This window comes from Leuciscus leuciscus (assembly GCF_965113295.1).
Source record: "Leuciscus leuciscus genome assembly, chromosome: 25".
NCBI lineage: Eukaryota > Metazoa > Chordata > Actinopteri > Cypriniformes > Leuciscidae > Leuciscus > Leuciscus leuciscus.
In genome coordinates, this window is record NC_138724.1 from 18,843,298 (window position 1) to 18,863,090 (window position 19,793).

Here is a 19,793-nt window from a genome sequence, read left to right on the forward strand (position 1 = left end):
TATTATAGATGTGGCTGTAGAAAGTGGGAAATGTTTCCTATGGCAATTTGTAGAAGTCTGAAGAAAACATTCAAAGTGTATCCAAGCAATTATTACGTAACTTCTACTCTGCTCTGTTAAATGTCTGAAATGTTGGCCGTTGTAGAGTTTTCTCTAACATAGCCAGTCTTATCACACTGCCTGTGACAGGGTTCATGGGTTTAAAACAATATAATTTCCCATTTCTGACCATATATAACCTAAGTATGGGTGCTGGATTCAGTCACATTGTTTTATTGAATTTATGCGCCATAGTGAGCAAGTTCAGTTGCAGTAACCAAGATAATCAACTTGGTTGGGAATGTGAAGAATATAAAATGCCTATTGGCCAAAGGAAGTTTCTTCCCATATAAGGATACGAAAGTATATCACACTTCAAAAAACTTGCAGAAAAAGTTGGTGAGTCAGCACTTTAAAGTTTGAACTGTGAAATTCCAGCACCATCAGACACAGACTGATATTTGGTTGAGAGATTCTTGCAAGCTTTTCCAGTGTCCCTAAATATACCACTCCAAAGGCCCGCAATAGAGCTATAAAACCTGTACTACACAGGAAACTGAAGCTTAGACATATATTTCCACAGTAGAGTCATCATATTCACGCCCACCTGATGATGAAGACTCATAAACTGTTGACAAATAAGACAAATAAATACCGGTATGAAACTTTATGATGGTTATGGGGAAACTGGGGTTCATTGGAACAATTTTCATTCATTGTTGATTATGTCTGATGAAACTAACATTTTCTTGAGTTATTTTTAATAAGTCAGCGGCTGGGTAATTTTTACTGTCAATACAAATGATGAACCCCCTCACATACCTATTCAGTGCTGGGTCAGTTTGACCCAATGTTGGTTAGTCTGTGCCAAACCGGTTAAAACTGGATAAATTTGTCACTGGTCATTTTGTGTTCAGAAAACATCCTGAGTGGAAACTTCCAGAATTAAGTTAAAGGTTGTATTACAGTGTTTTCCTATCAAATTACTACAGATAAATAGGAACACTCTGTAGTCACACATGGGAGCGCTGTTGATCTAGTGCACTAGCGTCGCAGCTGTGTTCACGCTATTTGTTTCATGGGTTGAAACATAAATGTCTGACAGATGAGATAGCGAAAGGTAAAGTTGTTTTTGATGCAGATTTGCAAACATGAATATAAGTGTAGGATTAAACTGGAACAGCCAACTGATACCAGTTTTCTTCACACAGATTCCCATTGGCTGCTCCTGTCACTTCCTTAAGTATTTTCCTATTATTGTACTATTGACTTGTCATTGAATAAAAAATATTTTATAGGATTTTTCCCTGTCCTATATTATATATAACATTGTTTTTAGAGTGCATTTTTATTATTTAAAATGAAAAACGTTCAATATCAGGTTTGACCAGGCACTATGTTATAACCCAGAGAATGGGTTATAAAACCCAACAAGCTGGGCCAAAATAACCCAGCACGTGTTCTCTCCAATATTTCACCAGCACCGTGTTGCCAAATAACCCAGAAATGGTTGTTTTAAGCCCAGACTTTTTTTAAAGTGTAAGTGCAAATGAGAATGAAATTAAATGAAAATGGAAAAACCCAGACACATTAAAATGTCAATAAATATTTACACATTTTTGTTATAACTGTTATATCCTATCTTTGAGAGATTTTTTAATCAATGATTGTGGGTATACACATTTTTGTGAAAACATCCTATTATGGCCCAGAACTGAATCCTGTGCCACTCAAATCCTCTAGCCTATCAACCGCAGTCTCCCCTGAAGTTGTGATTTGAAAATTCAACATGCCACTCAGGGGCACTCAATAGTCCCCACTCCCACTTTTCTGCCTCCTTCTACCATTTTCTGTCTCTCTCTCCAACTCACTTTACTAAACTTGTGCCCAATTTGAATTAGAGCCCTTTCTGCTCCTGACTCACACAGGGAAGGCAAGCAGTCCAAAAACACCGGAATTTAGAAATTTCCCAACAGATTAATGCAAGACACAAAGACACCGCAAAGAACAACTAAGATAAGTAAGAAGGGACAATACTAGTTTGGTAAGTTTAAAAAAAATTATTTATAGTTGTTAATAGTGATATAGCTTGAAGTTTGAGTTTATACAGTAAATGCATTATTTGATATATGCATGCACAGCAACATTTTTATTTATTATTTATTTATTTGTCTATTAAGGTTAGTATTAAGTTAGTTTTATTGATTACTTCTCAAATTCCATTATTTTATTAATATTCAAATTTAAAGCATGTGATTAGAATGATAAAATTCAATATTCAAATTAAAATGAAATGATATGGCTATATCTATTATATTTTCTTAATATATATTAATATCTAACTAGCATCTACTTTTTCATTAATTTCGGTGAAGTAATTACATTGAGGTTTGGGTTTTTGGGTGCAAATGGCCTTTGTATCTTATTTTATACAATTTCAAGGAAATATGGTTGTTGCGGTTTTATGATTAGCATTTTAAAGATTAGTTATTATTTCTAACTTTTCATATTGCATGTAAAATTCTCCTGATAAGGCTGGGCAAGGTGTTGTCGTAGGTGAAGCTACCTTTCTAAATTGATTGCAAGTGTGCATAATAGTTGTGATCTATGACCAAAAGCATGCTGATAGCTTATACTGTATGTAGTATGTTCATGTATGAACATGACATACTTTCACTGTACCTTATTACAGTACTAGGCTTGCTTACCTGCCACTCTGTGTGTTGAATGTGGACAGTGTTCTGGTTCTGTGGCTCTCTTGGGGGGTTGGTGATTTAGGGCCTCCTGTGGAATACAGTGGAGTGTTTACATTGGCTTTAACGCAGGCCTGGGTCCATGAGCGCAGACCACAGCAGGAACAGAACTCTGCTTATTGGCCTGTGCCTGATGGGAAGAGAACATACCACACTGGCTGAATGGAGATACTGTGGAAGTCCTCTCTCCACCTCTCCTTGACAAGACCAGAATATAACTGTAGACGTGAAGTGGCATTTGAAAGGCACATGTGACTGGTCATTTTAAAGAAGCCAGGACACAGTTGACTTTTTTAAGACTAGAGTTGGAGCTAAGCAGATATACTTATAAAGAAGTCATTTGTAATTGACAGTATTCATATTAATAAAATGCGGTTGTTTTTATACATCCTGACTTGAAACAGTCCATTTTGGTTGTAAAAAAGAAGTGTCATCATTCGTTCACTGTGGGATGTTATTTATTCCTCTGGAATAGAATGTAAACTTGTCTTCATGACAGAGGAGATCCTCCATGACTCACCTCAGACAGCTGAGTTAACATATTTCCGTCTATCAAGCAGATGTTGAATGTAGCGCTTCTCACCTCACACAACCTATTTGTGTGTGTGTGTGTGTGTGTGTTCGCGTATGTGGTTTGAAAAACATATTTTCAGTGCAGAATCTATTGGAAATAGAATAAATAGATTACCATATAAAAAAACGACCAAGCTATACCGACTACAGATTTTTGTCTCTCAGTGCAATATAAAGCAGTGAAAGCATGTTCGAGGTCTCATTTACTTGTATAGGAAGTGGTCTTTTGTTCTTAGTTCTGGTCCAGTAAAACAGAAGTAAGGCATTAGAGGTGGGAGATAAAAAGCTGCTTCAGGGCCGTGCCAGGATGGAGGTCTCCTACAGTCACTCAGTGCATTTAAAACAGCTTGATTCAGAAAACCTGAGCAACAGCCAAGAGGGAAAATTTAGGCAAAGTGGTAAATGATACAATGTGCTCATTATCAAATTTAACTGTAGCATTTATATATCATACAAGAAAATATAGTTTTTTCCCCCAGGCAGATTTGACAGTAGCCATTGATTAAAATTCAACTTAACAAGCCCAGAACACTTCCTGTTGCACAAACAGTGAACTATTCTTCTTTAGAGAGAGACAGCGTGAGACAGAGAGAGAAAGAGTGTATGTGTGAACATTTAAATGGAAGAGTGAATTAATGACGTCATGTTTCCAATCTATTCCAAATTTCCACCCAGAGTACAGTAACTCAGTCAGGTCGTGTAAAGACTCGGAAACAGAGAAACTCCCTTTGAAATGACTTGAGTGATTTGCTCAGTTCATTGTGCCCTAGATACATGCTCAGAAAAAAATGAGCAAAACTTGTGCCTTTAGGGGTACAACATCTTGTCACTGGGACAGTATATTTAAAGAAACATCTGTCTACCTTATCTACCCCTAAGCCTAAAGGGTTCATAGTAGTACCTTAAGCCAGGGTACATAATACTAATGTGCACCTTCTAGGGTTATAAGAAACGAAGTTGTGTCTGTAAGGGTACTGTCCCATTGACAAGCTGTTGTACCCCTAAAAGTACTATGCAAGTTTTTATCTTTTTTTTTCCTGACAGTGTATCTTGTTCTGGCTGTTGAGGCTTTAGTTCAATGCATCACTGTTGAATATTAGCTAAATGTGCATGGTGCTGTATGAATTCATGGAAAAAAACCTACTCTTTTTCTGTATTTTTTTAAGGTGAATCATGTCTCTGACTTGGCTTCTGCTGTATGCATGCATCCATGCCGTTTATGGCATGATATTTTTCGGAGACATGGCTGGTAGGTGAACGTTTTGTGCATTTTGGATGGCTACGTATTATTTCTTTTAAGTGGATGAGAATTTCAAAAAGTTATGTTATACAGATCAGGACAGCACCCTCAGTGTGAGCATCCCTGTGGAACAGCCACTGCACCCTCTACTTGGCGGGAGCATGGTCATACCCTGCTACTTTCAGGACAACACTGTCCAGGACCCTGGTGCCACAACCATCGTCCCACTGTCCCACCGTATTAAGTGGAGCTACATCTACAAGGGCAGAATATCCCTTATTTTGGTTGCCACTGGTGGCTTGGTGCAGGTTCAGACCGACTACTTGGACCGGGTTCATATGGTAAACTACCCCATGGTGCCAACTGATGCTACCATTGAGATCTCAGAACTCCGCTCCAGTGACTCTGGCACCTACCGGTGTGAGGTCATGCAGGGGATTGAAGATAACTATGATTCAGTGGGAATGCAAGTTCAAGGTAATGCACTTTCAAACTTCTCAGGCAAAATAAAGGACATTTATCAAATATATAAATAACAGAAAGTGAGAATTAAATAAATGGGTCAAATTTTTACAGGTATTGTGTTTCACTACCGAGCAATTTCTACCCGATATACATTGACATTTGATACGGCAAAAGCAGCCTGCATCCAGAACAGTGCTGTTATTGCAACTCCCGCACAGTTGCAAGCTGCCTATGATGATGGGTACCATCAATGTGATGCTGGCTGGCTTTCAGATCAAACTGTGAGGTAATGTGAAAAGGTCAATATCTAATAACTATATAAATAAAAACTACAAGCAGTCAATACACAATCAATACAAAGGAACTATAGAAAAATCTCATTCATTCTCGATAGGTATCCTATTCATGAGCCAAGGGAGCCTTGCTACGGAGACAAAGAAAATTTTCCAGGGGTACGAACATACGGAGTCCGAGACATCAATGAGACCTATGATGTGTACTGTTTTGCAGAAAAAATGTCAGGTACTTCAGGCAGTGTTTACAAAATGTAATGTATCTAGTTGGTGCATTTTTGCTATGTTTTACTTTATGGATTCTCCTCGTCATCCAGGCAAGGTTTTCTACTCCATGTCTGTGGAGAAGTTCACCTTTGCAGAGGCTGAAGATCAGTGTGCCAAGTTGGGAGCCCAATTAGCCACCACGGGGCAACTGTACCTGGCATGGAAGACTGGCATGGATGTGTGCAATGCTGGCTGGCTGGCAGACAGGAGTGTGCGGTACCCCATTAACATAGCTCGACCCCAGTGTGGTGGGGGGCTTTTGGGAGTGCGAACGGTTTACCTGTTTCCAAATCAGACTGGTTATCCATACCCAGACTCCCGCTATGATGCAATCTGTTATGAAGGTAAGAACAGAGAATGTATTTCATATTTTAGCTTATTGCATTTTTTGTTTGTTTTCATTTAAAATCATTTACACATTCCAGATCAATCATATCATAAAATCAATAAAGGAATTGAATCAATATTATAAATAGAAACTCAAAAATGAAAAAACTATTATTAACTCACCATTGTTTTATTCCAAAGCTTGTACATATTTTTCCATGCAGTTGCAAATAATAGGCAAAGATAGAGCATCCAAGCTGATCCAAGTCCTGATATGACTCAAAAGAGTGTAAATTCTCACAAACATTGTCAATTATTTTTCAGAAGACACAAATAAAGTTTTAACAAAGACCTCACCATTTCCTGAAATATACACTACCACCGATCCCATGCTCAGTGTGGCTACAGTCACTTCAAGCCCATTAGACTATACTGAAGACGTGACCACAGAAGGGGAGGTCCGTGGGCAACTGGTTACAGATGAGCCTCTTAACACCACAAGCATAGAAAGTCCCCTACCACTACCTTACAACATAACTGAGGTTGAGGAGGATGCCGTCAAAGTGGCCACAGCTCTGCCTTATCTGGGATATGAGATTGCCAAGGACAATGTCACTGCTGGTAAGTAAACTAAACTGGATCCAATGTGTGAGATAGCCACATAACGTTAGCATCCTTTGAAGGACCTTATACCAACATAACATGAAATTATCGAGCCAAAACAAATATTTGCATGCACAAAATTACAGGTGCCTCAACTGATTTCCAAAGCATTTCCTAATAACATGAGTAAACAGCAGAGTTTTGCAACTCCTTACTTAAATAGTTCTCAAATATCAAATATGGCCAAAACTTTCCTCACCCTAGAAACGAAAGGAGTGGTATTCCATTATCGCGCTGACTCGAGGCGTTATGCTTACACCTTTGAGGAAGCACAAGTGGCGTGTCAGAAGCTGGGAGCAGTCATAGCCACCCCAGAGCTCCTTCAGGCTGCTTATGAAGCTGGCCTTCATCAATGCAGTGCAGGTTGGCTACAGGACCAAACTGTCAGGTGAACATATTTCTCACAAAGTACTGCCCTATGTGCCTACTCCATTTGTTTATGCTGAATTAGCTAGAATCTTGGCTCACATACTGGCATGTTGACAGACACCATATATAGTATTCTACATTGTGTTTAGGTATCCAATCGTGCATCCTCGAAAGAAGTGCTCTGGAGATCAGGAGGACGCCCCTGGTGTGCGCTCATACAATGTTAGGCCTGCACATGAGCGTTACGATGTGTACTGTTACATGGACCAAATAAAGGGTGAGTACAAGTTAATTCATGACAATAAAATTGACATATATTGTATATTTAATCGTCAATAATCTTGCTGTTCGGGCTTTATCCCTTAGGGGAGATCTTCCATGTGAGTTCACTAGCAGGCTTCACCTACTACGAAGCTGCTGCCCATTGCAGAAAACTGGGTTCTACTCTAGCCTCAACTGGAGAACTATATGCAGCATGGAATCAGGGTTTCCACAAGTGCAGTCCTGGCTGGCTGGCTGATCGCAGTGTCCGCTATCCTGTCCGCAACCCAGGCTTGGTTTGTGGTGAAAACAAAACCGGAGTCCACACTATTTATGCTGAACCAAACCAAACAGGCTTCCCAAACCCATACTCCAGATATGATGCATACTGCTTCAAAGGTATAACAGCTTTTAAGCCAGCATGTACGCGTTTCCATTGAAAGACAAGACTGGGTGTTGATCTAGGAGATTCTTATTTATTTTTCAGCAAATCTGTCTATGCTCCTTGATGAGGATATGTTGAATGCTACAAGGATGGAGAAGGATCTTAACATGACAGACATACCAGAGCTGCCGAGACCTGGTATCAAATATATTTGATTTCTCCACTTCCTACTGCTAATTTATGCTGCATTATTGTCATATTTAGGCATGCTTACTTTCAGTAATATGTGTTACAGTTCGTCCAATTGTCCCTCCCTTGATTGTGGACCTGTCTGGATCTGGATCTGGATCAGGCTCAGCATCAGGCGATCCTGATTCCAGTTCCGGATATATGTCAGGGAGTGGCATTCCCAGTGGGAGCATATCAGGTTCTGGCCAAAGTGGTGAGGGATCAGGTCACCATGTGAGGTTTCAAGAAGGTGCAGATACACTGATATGGCAGACTTCTGCCTCAGGCAGTGCTTCCGAGGCTAAAGAAGGTAGTGGCAGTGGTAGTGGTGCTATCATTACTTCAGAAATAGAATCAGGGGACCAAGAATCTGGAGAGGAGTCTGGTCTCTTCCAGGAACAAAGTGGAGCTAGTGGCCTTCCATCGGGACTCAGCAGTGGAATTAGCGGTTCAGGAACAAGTGGATTCTTCAGTGGTGGGGAATCGAGTGGGTCAGGTGTGTCATTTATAGACACAGAAATGATTGATCTGACCTCAAGACCATCTGGAAAACAGGAATTGTCTGGTATTAACCCATTTGACTTGACTGATGTTAGTGGTTCTGGCTTTCCCTCTGGCTTTGGATCTGGCTCTGCCATCGACTTTGGATCTGGCTTTGAATCTGGTTCTGCCTCTGGATTTGGATTTGGATTTGGATTTGGATCTGGCTCTGCTTCTGGCTTTGGGTCTGGTTCTGCCTCTGGATTAGGATCTGACTCTGCTTCTGGCTTTGGGTCTGGTTCTGCCTCTGGATTTGGATCTGGCTCTGCCTCTGAAACCTCAAGTTATCCCAGTCATCCCTCAGGTGAGGTGTCTGGCCACATTCAGAAACAAGATGAAGAGATTGTCATTCTAATAGACAATGAGGTCATTGAGTTGACATTTAGTTCTACCATTGGACCAGAACAGGGTCGTGGATCAGTGGAGATCAGTGGAGAGGGCAGTAGTCAAGCACAATATGTTGAGGAGATCTCCATATCTCTTTCTAATAGAACTTTATATGAAGATTACTGGAATCCCAATGAAGCAGATGATCTCCTACCAGAAAGAAACGAGCAACTTAATGTCACCACACAGGTGTTTGATGTGTCGGATCAGTCACCTCTGAACACCACAACACCCAGCACTGTATTCACCACTTCACCTTCAGCTTCACAACAAACGTCAAAAGCTATGGAAGAGCCAACTGATACTGATGGTAATAACTGAACAAAAATATCCTTTTGATGTTATTTAACTAGTGTACAACAACCTTCATATTAACATTTGGAAATTAAGGTGAATATATCTATCTTTGGCAGCTTCTGCTAACCCCTGTGATCCAAACCCCTGTGGTCAAGGTTTATGCTCTCTACAAGATGGCATTGCAGTATGTCTGTGTCATCCAGGATTTAGTGGGGAAAACTGCTCCACACGTAAGTTAAAAGTCGAAGCATATCAAAAATAACTGACCACAAACATACCATCATGTTATGTACTGCATCTGTTGTGACCGAAGGAAGGTTTTAACCATCCATCTCTATTTAATTTTTGCTCTCTTTTTACTTCTTACACATACACTTCCTACTTCCTACACATCTTACATGAAATTATAAATCCTAGGGGGTTCATGTTTATGATGAAGACTTATTAGGGTATTTGAAAGGAACACATTTTGCCTAGTGAAGTACACAGATATAACCCTGTGCAGTGTATAAAGAGCAGTGAAAACCTCACGGGGACCCTGTGAGTTGGAGCGCAGCCTGTCAGTCTGGCGTAACTAGCCACCCCTTATAGAACATATAATAAAAACTATATGAAATTCATTGCTTCTTTTGTGTTGTCAGCGATACAGGGATGTGCCGAGGGGTGGATGGAGTTTATGGGCAGCTGTTACATCCATTTTGATGAGAGTGAGACCTGGACCAGAGCTGAGCAGCACTGTCAAGAGCTAAACTCTCACCTGGTTAGCATATCCTCCCAACAAGAACAAGAGTTTGTAAGAAGTGAGTTGAATTTGATTTCTTATAAAAGATAAGTAAATGCTTTTTGAAAGCACTTATACATTTCTAAACCCACTAGCTCAAGCTCACGACTATCAATGGATTGGACTAAATGACAGGGATGAACAAAATCAGTTTCGCTGGACAGATGGAAGTCCTTTGGTGAGACTAACTTTCTCTACGTTTTTTTCATAATTGAGTGACATCTATGATCTGAAGCATCTGCAGTATGTCATTGTTTCAACTAGTGCTACTTTCTCTGCAGGAATATGAAAACTGGAGACCCAACCAGCCAGATAATTACTTCAGCACAGGAGAAGACTGTGTTGTAATGATATGGCATGAGGATGGCCAGTGGAATGATGTACCTTGCAACTATCATCTTCCTTTTACCTGCAAGAGTGGGCCTGGTAAGAAGAGGTGATAGACATTAACTTCAGCACCAAGTCAGTCCCAACTAATCAGCTATGTGAGCTCATTAAATAGCTACATCACAATAGCTATTTAATGACATAATAGTCATTGTGTTATGTTTATTACCAATGTATATTGTGAATGCAAGGGAACTACTATTCATTGTTTTAATAGGAAGGGAATATGTTTTTTGCTATTTTGTTTTACTCTTTTTACTGTAGTCACATGTTCATCACCTCCTGAAGTGAAGAATGCCAGGATGTTAGGCAATAGGAAAGATCGCTACCCTGCTAACTCCATCATTCGATACCAGTGTGACAGCGGATTCACACAGCGTCACCTTTCTGTAGTGCACTGCTTACCTGATGGTCAGTGGGAGGAGCCTCAAGTGGAATGCATAGGAGGTTAGTATATGCCACACATGCTTGAAGAAAAAGTTAAGGTTAGTATGTTATGTTTTATGGAGTAAAGTTCCAACTCAAAAGTCAACAAAATTTTTGTGTCCATGTTATTATCTACTTCAACAGGCAAAACAAACGACAGGCTACGAAAAAGATTCCTCAAGGCACTTACCGAGGAAGTCTATGGAAGAAGGTCCTCTAAACAGGACAAAAAACACACACTTTAATAAATCCAGAGGACTGTTATCATCTGTACAGAAGCCTTATTTACTCAAAAGAAAATCTCAATGACAAGGGAATAACCTTATGTAGTGACAAACTTTATTTAGCCTGTCTGGCTGATTGGTTTACAAGTTCTACTCATAGCTCTGTTTTGGAAAAGAAAAAAAGAAAGATATCTGTGTTCATTTAAATTTATTTGGCATTTTAGGATTGTATTTCTCCTGCTTTTTACCCTAACCCATAAATGCTAGGTCACAAGAGATGATCTAATCTATAAAGAATAGATTGAATTGCACAGAGTTCCATTTATAAAACCTTAAAAAACAGGAATTTACTTTACCATTAGCACATTTTCCTCCAGGCCACACAGTGACACTAATGCTTACTTGTGTGAGCATTTTCCCATTATTTGTGATTTGTGGCTGTTCAGAATTAAATACTAGCTTACTACTTTCTGAATATGCCACAGTATACTATATACTGGCTAAAAACTGGCTTTTTTTTTTTTTAAGTAAGTGAAATAGTAGGCATTGAATCATCACATGACCTATTACTTTGCATATGAGAAGCATCAATACAATTTGCATACAAGTAGTATAGCAATATGCAATTCCAAACATAGCCTCTAGAACTGTCCATTGCTGCATCCCAATTTGCATACACCTATTATGTACTTAAAGAATGTACTTCGCCAGTGATTGGAAAATGCACATTTTTGAATATGTAGAAACACAATAACAGTATTGGGATCGTTTTTATTGTTTAGTATTGTTGCATATTGTTTGCATTTGAATGTAAGCATTAGGATGAAGCGACACAATTACCTTAGCTTAACTTTTAGGTTCATACATTTACATGTGGCAGGATTGGCCTTGCATTCCTTGTTTTTGTTATTTAAAAAGAGGACACAAGGGTTGTGAACAATATTAGCCCAAAAATAAAGCACAGATGCACTTCAGAAATCTGCCAGAAATAGTGTATCATCCAGGCACCTTTGGCATACTATTTTCAACATATTATGATTTGAGATGCAAACTATTTAGGGTAGACAGTGTGGTGATTGGGACAAAGTCCAAAAGCATCTGTGTATTAGGACGCACAAAGGTAACATTGTCTGTGTACCCCTGGATAATACTTAAGTTCAGAACAAGACAAAAGGCTTTAATGACCACAGCTGGAAACAATTACATTTAAGTGCATTAGTATTTCAAAATCTTCCAATTAAGATGTGTCTTTTTTATTATTTTTGTTGTTTGTTGTAGTATAAATGTTTAAATATCTAGTTGTATCTCAGTGAAACTGTGAAAGAGAAATTCCCCGGCTTCTTCTAGGTGTGATTCTAGGTCAGCTTGCAAATGTTTACTCCGATTAGAAAGATATAATATCCTGTCTACATTAGCTGTAATGATACAATTATATTTGTGACCTTTCTGTCACAGGAAGTGAATGGCTGCTTATGGCACTAATTCCATGTTGTGCAATGCATTAGCTTTTACTTAATTTATTAATTCACAAGTTCAAATGATTTGTCTTGGCCTTCATAACAGACTTGAGCTCTAATATAAATGAAATTTAGTAGATATCAAACAACCTAATTTATGTCTCTAGAGACAAGCATCCATATTCAAATGAGCACAAAGCATCAGAAAACAAGACAAGAATTTTTAAATGGCCTAAAAACGTTAAAAAGTTAATGATCAAACAAAGCATATTAATCCATCACACAAAGTGTGCCCCACAACATTTGATTGACAGAGTCAATTATTTCCAATACAGCGAGTGAAGACATTGGAATTGCTCTCTGTTCCCAGCAATATCCATCTCTCATTTTGCACTCTGTCACTGTCATCTCTATGCTGAGCTCATATCTGTCCTTGTACCCCTGAAATAAACAGACTAAACAAGTGTGAAAAAAGGTGTTTTTCTTTTAATACCAGAGACTGGTTAAAACCAACTAATGGAACACAAAAACCGAGTAGCAAAAATAATGGCCGTTTTCAAACAGCTTTCCAAACGTTCCATTCGTCTGTCATTGGTCAGCCAAACAGATAATCCCGCCCCAAATTCCTGCCATTGGTTGAGCCAATGCTGCTGTTGCCCGGCTGATCAAGATGCTCAAACAGAGCCACACTGTGTTCAGACTTTTTTTGGGAAATAAACCTACCAATAACTTGGAAAATATTTTAACATAAAAAATAAAAAAAACTTACTAACATTTAAGTTGTTGAAACTGAAATGAAATTATCATAGGTATTTTTTCCTAATGTCTTAATGTTTACTCTATACAGGGTTCCCACACCATGAACAATGCATTTCCATAACTTTTCCATGACATTTCCAATCATTCATGATTCCTATTCTTTGGATACTGAAAAACACACGGCCAATATATATATAAAAAAATTAAATACAAAATAATTTGATTTATTTATTACATTTTCAGGACTATTTTTTTGTTGTTGACATTTTGTTACCGTATATTTTCAGATTAGCAGTGGGAACCCTGAATTATGTACACAGTGGCACCAAATTTGGACAAGTAGGCCCTACTTTTAAAAATGTCTAAATTGCATTGTGTTCGAAAATATAAAATCAAGTGGCACCTGTAACAAATGATAACAAATTCACCTCAAAGCCTTTTTTATTATTACGTTAAGGTAGAAAATAAAGTGTCCAGATCATTTTTGTCTTCATTTTGAACATTGTTTATCTTTTGATTTACCATTTGACAAACGTCTGTTGTGATATATATTGTGATAGGCCTAATTATGGTACACTCTGTCACTGGGTGTACCAAATGGTACAAAAGCAGTCACTGGGGTGGTACCCTGTACACCTTTTTACCTAAAGAGTGCATATTAGTAGGCTACCTCAAATGGTAGGCTACATATTAGAACTTTTTTAAAGGGTAGGCTACCTATCATCCCAGAGACAGCTTTTGTGCCATTTTTTTCTGACAGTGTTTTTCTTTCTTTAATATAAATGTACTGATGAGACACAAGTCAAAACAGTTCATGTGGACATACCCAACATTACTAAACACACAAGACCTCAATTAAACGGCAAACAACACCGTGCCTATGACATTTTCTCAAGGGAAAAGAAAATCCTAAAAGCTGATGAATACACCTCTCTTACCTAACACTGTGCATCTTTATGTGCAGTTAGCAGAGTGAAAAAGCGAGACTGAGGAACAGTCTGGCTTTTCATGTGCCTCCCCCGCCCTTCATCCAGGTTTGGGAAGCAGGTGTAAATAAGGCACAACTTTGACGCAAAAGCATCCTGAAATCCTGTGGAAAAAAAGGGTGGCATAATCATACCCTCTCCCATATTTGTTAAACAGTGACACCGTTATGAATGAGGTCGGCGGTTTGCTCTAACTTAGAGAGTTGTTGTTTGTTTTAGTTCTCTGCGCGATCCCGCTGACTCATTTTAGCGCGCCCCCTGTTGGTCAGGATAAGAAACTACCCAAATCCCATACAGAGGACGGGACAAGGATGATTTATTCCAAAACACAAACAGACCTTGTCTGCCTGTCTACGTGATTTATTGGGTGGTCTGGACATTTGAAATGGCTGTAAGTAAACACATACAGAATACTTGTTGGTAAAAACTATTTATTGGCAAGACATTTGGCTTTTCGGATGACGACGTCTCGTATGATAGTAAGAAGTCATGCATACAAATGTGATACCAGCAGATGGCACAGACTAACTGAGATGGTATTTATTTTTTTGCATTAAAATGCTACATAATTCAAGAAATCAAATCATAAAAGCATTTTTTAAAAAGACCCACCACAAACTTCAGGCTTTAACCCTAAAGAAAACATTGTAGAACTACATGCTGAATGAAATGTAACCACACAAAGCGAGTTAGTTTTAACCTTCAAGTTTTCAAGTGTAAATATCCAAATCAGCATTGAGAATGTAGTTTTGCCACACAGTATAATATTGTTGGGGAATTCCAGGACATTTCAAATCAAATCAAGACACAATGCAAACACGTTATTATGATTTGAATATCAGTAGTGTATAAAAAGAAGTACTAAACTGTTCATTGTGGCTTTCACAGAAGTGTTTATACATTTGAAATGAATTGTACAGTTTACCAGCGGACTTTGTAGCAATACACGCCATGTTTTAAATGCTTTGGAGGGAAGCCAAAGCTGCGCACACCTGGTTCTGATGTACCACAGTTCACCCTGGGTTGGACGATTGGGTAACGTACACTACCGTCAGCCAACCAGCCCGCATCGCACTGGTCAAATCCCACAAACCTCCAGGCTGCGTATAACTGGCCAACTTTAGCAATGTGACCTCCCTCGTTCTGACAGGCCTCCACCGCTTCAGTGAAATTTAGCTGGATAGGATCTTGCAAGAAGTAGACCTCTCCTGAAGTTGAAGAAAGACATAAGGTAACTTGTCACATCATATTTGGTGACTTACACAAATATGACTTCACCTCAGAATTGAATGCCAATAATTGACCCCAGATAGACTGCAGAAGTAAAATATAACTGGCATATCAAGGCACACAGCTTTAAAATATATGCATGACTGATTAAAATGGGGAAGAAGGCCATTTTATTAATAATCCTTGTTGGCAGGTTGACCCAATATGTCAACTTGAACTTATTGTTATAAAATAGGAAATTTTTCTGAATGAGCTATGCCGCCACAATTACAATATACAGAGGGGAATGTACTATTAATCATCTTTGTCTGATTTAAAATATAAAACACCTGTTGAAAGGACAGCTACAGGAAATTTTAAACATTTATCATTAAAGATTCCATGGAAACGTGTGTAGCCTAAACCAAGACTGGATGAAGTTATGCAATGTTATATAAAGTTATATAAAAACTCCACTTGTAAATGTACTACAAACATTATTACCTCTAATGGACGAGGTGAAGCAGAAGGCATCAAACCGGTCCAGACTTTTGTCTCGAACGCCATAGCTCCGTACACCAGGTGCCAGGTCAGTGCCGCCACAAGCCTCTCGTGGCACTGAGACAGGATATTGTGCCGTCCCATCAACAAGCCACCCAGCGTTACACCAGTCCAGACCTTCCTGCCAAGCAGCGAAGAGCTGCTCAAAGGTAGCCAGATGTGCATCTTGCTTCTCGCATGCCTCCTTAGCCTCATGAAAGTTCATCAGATAGCGCCCCCTAGGGGAGAAGTAGGGGAACACCACACCTGTGGAGCACAAGAGCACAATGCACCACTGATGCAACTGTATTATTGTATAATTAAATAAGAATAATATCGCACAGAATAATACAATAAAATGATATTGTTTAGGTAACGCGGACTGAGCTCATGACGCACCTCGAAACTTAAGCTGGACAGTCACGCTCTCGTCCTCGAGACCATCAATAATTTCACACCGGTAACGGCCGGTATCGTCGGACTGTATCGGGTTGATGACGAGGGACGCATCGCCTGGGACGCTCCGGCGGAGCCGCACGCGTCCTTTGAAGTCTCCGTAACTCCGGTGACGTGTGCCGATGGCCACCATGACGTCACGTTCCTGCCCTCCGCCGTTTACGGGCAGCCAGAACCACTTGACCCGTGTTCTGCGGGGTGCACTGAGCGCGGGCTCGTAACGGTAATGACAGGGCAGCGTGACATTACTGCCCTGAACAGCTGACACAAAAGACTCAGGAGATTCAACGTGAAGACGGATCTTGTGGAAGTATACTAAAAAATAAAATAAATAAAAACATTAAATGATTAGGCTTATCTATCTATCTATCTATCGTGTAAACCATCCTAAATGTAGGCCTATATTAAAAATAAATTTTATATAAGTTCCACTGAATTTAGGCAAATGTTTTTTCTGCAATTTTAAACAATTTGAAATAATAGGCCTAATACAAAATCTTTACAGCAATTTTAGCTTTTGGACCATGGTAGCTGGTTTGTTATTTTGCACACTTGAAAACACATGAAAATATCAAGAGCAACTCATAAATAAAATCAACTTACTCTCTGTATTTGCATTGCCATTTCCATTTCCATTTCCATGAACAATGTCCTGATAATAATAGCCATTGGAGTATCTCTGTGCAAAGCTTCCGAGGATCAGGTGCAGAAGAAAAACCAGCAGATGGCGTAAAATCCACATATTCACGGTGTTCCCCTGCATCCCACAGATTTCCAACAGGGTCCTTGCATTTTAAGACAAGCCGAGATGTGTAAGATCAGAAATTAGTTCATAAAACAAACCTAACGCAACATAGATTTATCTTTTAGTACTTTTAAAGTCTGATTTATTTTAAAAAGAATTTGATTTGCTCGCCATAACTGATCGTAATACAGTTAACTTAGCCTACAACAATAACTGCATAATTGCTGCTTAATAGACTGCAGAAACAAAAGTCAAAAAGATACAACTAGCTATACATTAAGAGACATAAAAAGTAGTTAGCCTACCTTTAGTTAAACTTACTTCACACATTTCACAATAGTCAAACTTAAAGATATAGCCTAGGCTATTACACATTTAACATACAAAGATTTGAAGTCATAATCGAAGCAGGCGTTTATTGTAGCCTATTATGTAGTTAAATTCAGCATTCAAAGGATCTGCTAACATGCACATTTATTAAATAATAAAATCATTTTCGCAACTTACCAATGAAAAATACTTTCTCAGGCTCCTTTTGCTACAACTACTCTGTTCATCGTCCGAGGTGAGGGATAATAGCGCTCGCTCGCTCGCTCTCTCTCTCTCTCTCTGTAATATTGTGGAACCGTGAGGTGACGTCACTCAGGCATCTCTTTTGAAGTTCTCCAGCTCGCGAACAATAATAATTGGGGGGTCTACAAAGCAGGCGAGGGCTGCCGTCCATCATCACGGTATAATTTTACAGCATAAGGTGTGTTGATAATTTCCCCAAACTGAAACTGGAGCTGTGCTTACGGTGCCAGCGAGAATATATTCCACCCATGTCTCTTGTTACGTGGATTTGTCACAAAAAAACAACAATTCTTATTGGCCCCAGAGGCCAATGCCTGGCCTAATAACACAGTTGGTAATAATAGAGTCACATTGTCGCATTCCTATTTGTTTTTTTTACATTCCTAATGCACAGAGAGTTATAAAGTATGCCATTGTAGGTGAAAAAATAACCTTAAAACCTGTACAGTAAAAATATATTCACAGACATTAACAATAATGAAACAGGAATACAACAAAAATCGCTAATGCTTATGAAATTACACACCAGAAGCATGACAGCTGACCTTTGACCGAGGTCTCAGAAAAGATTACCATGGGAAAGTCAGTGGTTGAAATTCCACTTCTCTTTAGAAAAGCCTCCAAAGTGTGCTAATTTTCCAAAGTCAATAGCAGAGGAAAGTATCCAGCCTTGCAGATGTGAAATTTTCCTCTTACTCGTGACCACCAGGGATTCAAAAGTTTGTTGTTCTCTGTCAGCACACCTCTGTCCAACAGCCAGTAGTGTTCATCTTTTATCTCTTCCCCTAAATTCTGACATTTTTGCCTTGTTATTTAGATACAGTTGATGTGAGATCTAAATAGCAAAATTTAAAGAGGAAAGGACTGTTAGGCGGCCTTTGGAGGGACCAGGATGTTGGACTGACAGCATCACTCATTATTGTGACCCTTTTTCTATCCCTTTCTCTTTTTCAGTCACACTTACCGTAATTCAGTGAATTGTCACGGACAAAATCCAGTAACTCAATCCACCTTATTTTTAAACCACCTTCCAGTGTCTTCTTGATATTTCCAACTGGTATTTCTTATCAAATTGTTTTAACGTATTGTCATAATTTCAAACACGTTTGTAGTAGCGCAAATTTTGTTATTCTCCTGATAAACGCCAAAAACTTTGACAGCCAATCAAAATCTACCTAAAGCGGCAGACGATAGAATGCTTCGAAAAAACAGAACGATATCGTGCGTTGGTGTGGACGCTATTATAGTTATCGTTATCGAAGTTATCGTTCTTGGTGTGAATGGGCCTTTAGTCGCAAAATTCCCGATCACCTTTTGGAAAGACTGGTTGTTTACATGACACAGTTTTTAACTAAAAACTGAAAACCTTTTGTCTTTTGGCCGTTCATTTACAGGACGAAGGAGTTTTGGGGGCCTGCAAACAGGTTTCAAACTGCAAGTAAAAAAAAAAAAAAAACGATACCTTCATTGTCTCTGTGTAAACTACGAAAAAACGTGAATTTGTGAAAATATGCGCACGTATTATGTGTTCAGTCTATAGGCGCATTTATGAAATCGCCAATTACTTGACTGTCATGATGCACAATACACATTTTTAGTAGTTTTCGAAGATCCGTGTGAACAGATCGTTTTGACGACATTATCTGTACGTAAAAAACGCACAGGAATTAAATAAAAAAAAATGTAGTACATCGTTGTCGTGTAAATGGTCCACCATTTAAAGTGTTAAAGTTGTCCATTTCTGTTTACATTTGTGCTGCATTTACTCACGAAAAAAAAGTTTTATATATACGGTAGGAAATTTACTAAATATCTTCATGGAACGTGATCTTTACTTAATACCCTAATGATTTTTGGCATAAAAGAAAAATCAATAATTTTGACCCATACAATGTATTGTTGGCTATTGCTACAAATATACCCATGCTACTTGTGACTGGTTTTGTGATCCAGGGTCACATAGACATTGTTCATGGAATGTTTTTGTTTTTTTTGGAAACATTGTAGTAATTCATCATTTTTTCCCATTGATACTAGGCCTACTTGTTTCAGAACGTCCAGAGAACATTCAAAAAGTAACACCCATAATGTTTACCAAACGATATTGCACAACCGAAAAAACTGTTTGAATGTTCAGAGAACATTCAGAAATAATCCCAGATG

At 38.8% G+C, this 19,793-nt stretch overlaps 3 protein-coding genes across 5 annotated transcripts in view; 2 read left to right on the forward strand and 1 right to left on the reverse strand.

Moving 5' to 3' along the window:
* cUnh15orf40 (chromosome Un C15orf40 homolog) overlaps positions 1 to 19,793 on the forward strand; it is a 149,961-nt gene that overhangs the window by 109,505 nt on the left and 20,663 nt on the right. The gene's annotated exons all lie outside the window — the stretch shown is intronic.
* acanb (aggrecan b) lies at positions 1,926 to 11,191 on the forward strand. Of its 3 annotated transcripts, none has more exons than XM_082159054.1 (18): positions 1,926 to 2,083; positions 4,532 to 4,614; positions 4,699 to 5,082; positions 5,182 to 5,356; positions 5,465 to 5,592; positions 5,681 to 5,974; positions 6,282 to 6,578; positions 6,825 to 7,008; positions 7,139 to 7,266; positions 7,356 to 7,649; positions 7,738 to 7,833; positions 7,931 to 9,100; positions 9,204 to 9,317; positions 9,729 to 9,887; positions 9,964 to 10,046; positions 10,150 to 10,294; positions 10,520 to 10,702; positions 10,826 to 11,191. In XM_082159054.1, exons 2-18 carry the CDS (start codon positions 4,539 to 4,541, stop codon positions 10,924 to 10,926), a joined length of 4,011 nt encoding a protein of 1,336 aa, XP_082015180.1. In that variant the 5' UTR covers positions 1,926 to 2,083; positions 4,532 to 4,538; the 3' UTR covers positions 10,927 to 11,191. The 3 variants fall into 3 exon arrangements, with proteins under 3 accessions (XP_082015180.1, XP_082015181.1, XP_082015182.1); XM_082159055.1 differs by having other exon boundaries at positions 6,285 to 6,578; XM_082159056.1 differs by lacking the exon at positions 10,826 to 11,191 and having other exon boundaries at positions 10,150 to 10,304; positions 10,520 to 10,680.
* Positions 11,822 to 17,837, reverse strand: hapln3 (hyaluronan and proteoglycan link protein 3). The gene is made up of 5 exons (XM_082159067.1): positions 17,565 to 17,837; positions 16,916 to 17,097; positions 16,256 to 16,627; positions 15,821 to 16,123; positions 11,822 to 15,315 (listed from the first exon to the last, which is right to left on the reverse strand). Exons 2-5 carry the CDS (start codon positions 17,073 to 17,075, stop codon positions 15,029 to 15,031), a joined length of 1,122 nt encoding a protein of 373 aa, XP_082015193.1. The 5' UTR covers positions 17,076 to 17,097; positions 17,565 to 17,837; the 3' UTR covers positions 11,822 to 15,028.